At 41.7% G+C, this 4,636-nt stretch overlaps 1 protein-coding gene across 1 annotated transcript; it reads left to right on the top strand.

Annotated features, from left to right (window-relative positions):
• The first annotated feature begins 405 nt into the window (after positions 1–405).
• LOC109173564 (zinc finger BED domain-containing protein RICESLEEPER 1-like) lies at positions 406–4,575 on the top strand. The gene is made up of 4 exons (XM_019322804.1): positions 406–539; positions 2,731–3,113; positions 3,777–4,034; positions 4,351–4,575. The coding sequence occupies exons 1-4, from the start codon at positions 406–408 to the stop codon at positions 4,452–4,454; spliced, it is 879 nt and encodes a 292-aa protein (XP_019178349.1). The 3' UTR covers positions 4,455–4,575.
• Positions 4,576–4,636: the final 61 nt, after the last annotated feature.

Genomic DNA, 4,636 nt, shown 5'->3' with positions numbered 1-4,636 from the left:
ACGGCCTGCTCTTCCAGACGAGCCTCCTCCGTTTGACGCAGGCGAGTAGCAAGAGATTGCATCGCAGCCTTATACCCCCTCAGCCGTTTACTCAGCTCCATCTGGAAGGTGAGGTTCTGCAAAAAGAAGTGAAAAGTTAGATAAAGACAAGGAAAAAGAAGAAGCAAGGGGTCGGAACACTTACGCGGTACGACTGGCGGAGTGAGGCTTCCAGGATGTACTCATCCTGCATCGAGCTGGTCATCTCCACGTCCTTGGGCAGAAGGACGTGTTTGGCCCAATTCCAGACCGAAGAACTGCCCTGCCAGATCTGGGCGTTCTCGTCGAGCTCGATACCTAACCGGATCCTCTTTGGAGCCGACGCATCCGACTACTCTACGGGCCGCTTGGAGCTCGGGCTCTCAGATGAGGGCGGAGGCGGCTGCCGGGAAGGCGAAGCAGCTGGAGACGGCGTCAAGTCCAACACAGTTCGTGGTGGTGGCGGAGTCGACCTCGAGGTCGGAGAAGGGAGAGACGAGGAAGCAGCAGCAGCACCCGAGGTGCGTTGAGATAGCCGACGCCTCATTTCTTTTCAGCACAGTCAGCCATTTCTGGAGTCAGAGCCTCGGCTTCGTCTGAACTGGTGGAGTCGGAGTCGTAAAGACCTGCGGAAAAGAAAAAGAGACAAGTGTTAGCAGTCGGATCGTACGGGAACAGAAAAAGAAAAAGTTAGGGGAAAACTACCTAAGGTAGCCGCACCGGCTGGCAGCAGGCCCCATTTCGCCATAGCTCAAACCCGAGATTAGTACTTAACGGAGTAAGGTCCCCAGCTCCTCAAGAACTCGCCACCCTGGACCGCGTCCTGGGTAAAGACAGCGCGCCGATGGCAGGGCTTGAACAAGGCAGCCGGCCACAGAGTCGGGAAGGTGAAAGGGGTGAAGGAAGGACGGACAAAGAAGAAAACGGGCTTCCAGTCCTTAATGGAATCTGGAAGACCCTCTAAAAGTTGACGCCCAGGACGGGCGGCAACCTGGACAAAGCTCGGTGAATGCGAGCCGACTTTGTTCACGGTGAACAAATATCGGAAGAGATCCAGGTCCGGTTCGCAAAGCCACGAGTGGCATAGATTAATGAAGCAAGTAAGGAGACGGTGTGAATTGGGTACTAGCTGACCCGGAACAAGATTATAATGGCGGTAGAAGAGTGAAAGAAATGGACAAGGAGGCACTCGGACCGAATGCAAATGGATCCCCACACAACCCTCCGGCGGGTCATATATGGGCCGGTTCTCCGGAGCATAGACGAGGGCCGAGGGCCCTAAAAGAAAGCGGGTCATGTCCAGGTCCGCCGCCGTGATTTGCGACTAGGGGTGGGAATGGGCCAGGCCCCTACGTAGGGGCCTATGGCCTGGCCTATTTAAGGCCTGGCTTGGCTTGGCCTGTTTAATAAAAAGGCCAGGCTCAAGCCTATTTAAGAGCCTATTTAGTTAAATAGGCTCAGGCCTATATATAAAAGCCTGGCCTGCGAGCCTGCAGGCCTGTCCTGTTTATATAAAAATATATATAAAATATATATTATATATATCTAATTATTATATATATTACATATTATAACTATTATCTTTTTATATTTATAATATAGCCCACTATATAAACATAAGTATAGTTGTATAACCCTAGACCCTAGTCAAACACTTAGTCGAGACTCGAGACATCAGACATTTGTGAATTGCGATTTACCGGTTCTACAAAAACAGCGAGTCGGCGAGGCGATTTACGGTGCATCCCTGCATCCCGGCGACTCCGGCGAGGCGGCGAGGCGAGTTACTGCACATCCCGGCAAGTCGGCGAGGACAACGGACGTAGGTACGCAGCCACTCAGGCGAAACGGAAACGGCGACGCGACTCAGAATTTGCAGTGACTCCGGTGAGGTTAGTGATTTACTGCGACTCAGAATTGGCAGTGTCTTCTTCCTTCTTCCCTTATCCTTAACTAGTTGTTTATGTGTGTATTGATGGTTAAGAAGCCTTAGATTTCTCTGTGTTGGCAGTGATTTACTTTGTGTTGTTGGCAGTGATTTACTTTGTGTTGTTGGCTAAGAAGCCTAAGAAGCCTTAGATTTCTCTATTTTCTGAAAAAGATCTCTGCCAATTTGCCTAATTGTTCTTAGTTGTAATAATAATGCATACCAAGTAGTGTTATTTATTAATTTTGCAATAAGATTGTTCTATTCCGATCCAGAAAGTCACTGTCTTCACATGAATTGAACTATAATATAATATGTGTTGGGCCATTTACCTACGACATACTTTATTCCCATGAATTGTACTTTGAGTATGTGTTAAACTTATATTAGGAAATCATTTCTTTACTGTTCTTAGTTGCTAATTGCTAACTATACCAATAAGCTAATTAATACATTGATTATTGTTCTTAGTTGCTAATTGCTATTAAGCTAAGCTTCCTATCTTAGTTGCTAATTGCTATTAAGCTAAGCTAATTAGGAAGCTAAGTAATAACAGTAAGGCAGTAAGCTAATTAGGAAGCTAATTAGGAATCTAAGCTAAGCTAATTACTGTTCTTATAATTGCTAATAAAATAAGCTAATTACAGTTGCTAAGCTAAGCTAATTACAGTTGCTGATTAGTGATTACAGTAATAAAATAAGAATGTATTAGTTTAGTTGTTTATTCCTTAACTAGTTGTTTATGTGTGTATTGTTGATGGTTAAATATTTATAAAATTATATAGGATGGCAAGTAACAATACAAATGAATCTACTCCTGAAGAAGTTAATGTGCAAGTTACAACTACAACTCCATCAATTTCTTCAAGTCAACCAATTGAAAGTAACAATTCTGAAGAAGTCAATAGGGTTGAGAATGATTCAATCTTAACAAAAAAGCGGAAAAAAACATCTCAAGTATGGAAGGATTTTGATGAAATTGTACTTGCTAATGGTACAAAGAAAGCAGTGTGTTTGTATTGTAAGGAAAAATACTCTACTGGTGGAAAGGGTGGAAGCACTAGCCATCTTAAGAGGCACTCAGAGATTTGCTTGCAGCGCAAGTTGCATATCTCTCGAGAAAATAAGCAAACAACGATACAATTTTGTCCGCCTAGTGAATCTGGTGGTAATCCTTTTATTGTTCCTAATGCTAAATACTCCAATGAAAAGATGAGAGAGATTATTGCTAGTGGAATCATGGTGCATGAGCGACCATTTAGCATCGTAGAGGATGACATGTTCATGTGGGGTTTTGAATATGCAAATCCAAATTTTAGAAGAGTCAGTCGTAAAACAGCAAGAAGTGATTGTTTGCAATTGTATGAAGCTGAAAAGAATACTTTGAAAAAGATTTTGAATAATGTGAGTAAGGTTAGCATTACAACAGACATGTGGAAGTCAAGTCACCAAGTAGTTGAGTACATGGTTGTGACAGGTCATTTTGTTGATGCAAGTTGGAACCTTCAGAAGAGAGTTTTGAATTTTGTCAAAGTGCCTCCTCCTCGACGGGGAACAGATATAGCAAATGCTATTTTCAAGTGTTTGAGAGGATGGGGCATTGAGAATAAAATATTCTCAGTAACTGTTGACAATGCATCTTACAATGACTCTTGTGTTAGAAGTTTGAAAGAAAACATGTCATTGAGCAGTAAGTTAGTACTTGGGGGGCAACTTTTTCATGTTAGGTGTTGTGCTCACATTCTGAATTTGTTGGTGCAAGATGGCCTTAACACTATTAAAGATATCATTCTCAATGTTCGTGAAAGTGTGAAATTTATAAATTCTTCAGATGCAAGGCTAAAGTCATTCCATGAAGTTGTTGAATTAAAAGGATTGAAAGAAAGGAAACTTATTCTTGATTGTCCAACAAGATGGAACTCCACATTCTTGATGTTGTCTACTGCAAGTAAATTTAAACATGCATTTTCAGATTACAATGAAAAAGAGCCACATTATAAGTATGCACCATCATTTGAGGATTGGGACAAGATTGAGAAGGTTTGTAAACTTTTGGAGGTTTTTAATGATGCCACTCATGTCATCTCAGGTAGTGATTACCCTACTTCTAACTTGTACCTAGCTGAAATTCAAAGGGTGAAAAAGGTTATTGATAATGCAGCTGAGTGTTTTGACATGTTTATGAGTGATATGGCAATACCTATGAAAGCAAAATTTGACAAATATTGGGGGGAGTGTAATTTGTTAATGTCTATTGCATGCGTTTTAGATCCAAGGATGAAATTGAATGGTATTAAGATAACTTTTCCCTTATTGTATAAAACACCAAGTGATGCTGAAAAGAATGTGGAGAAGGTGAAAAAGGCATTAGAAGATTTATATCTTGATTATGTGAACTTGTATAGTCAAGATGCTTCTTCTACTAGTGGACATAGTGAAGTCAATGTTGAAAGCAACACTTTGGTTGATGGTGGACAACAAATGGATAAAGGGATGCAAGAAATATTGAGTATGGTTTACCAAAGTCAATCAATTCCTCTTACGAAATCAGAGTTGGAGACTTATCTTGAGGAAAATCTTTTTATTCCTTCTTCTACTTCATCCTTTTGTGCCTTGGCGTGGTGGAAAAATAATAGCCCAAAGTTTAAAATTTTATCAAAGCTGGCTTGTGATATACTAGTTGTTCCTATT

This window comes from Ipomoea nil, unplaced genomic scaffold, assembly GCF_001879475.1.
Source record: "Ipomoea nil cultivar Tokyo-kokei standard unplaced genomic scaffold, Asagao_1.1 scaffold0482, whole genome shotgun sequence".
In the NCBI taxonomy this organism is placed as follows: domain Eukaryota; kingdom Viridiplantae; phylum Streptophyta; class Magnoliopsida; order Solanales; family Convolvulaceae; genus Ipomoea; species Ipomoea nil.
Note: the sequence above shows the minus strand (reverse complement) of the source record. Positions and strands in the feature narration are given on the sequence as shown.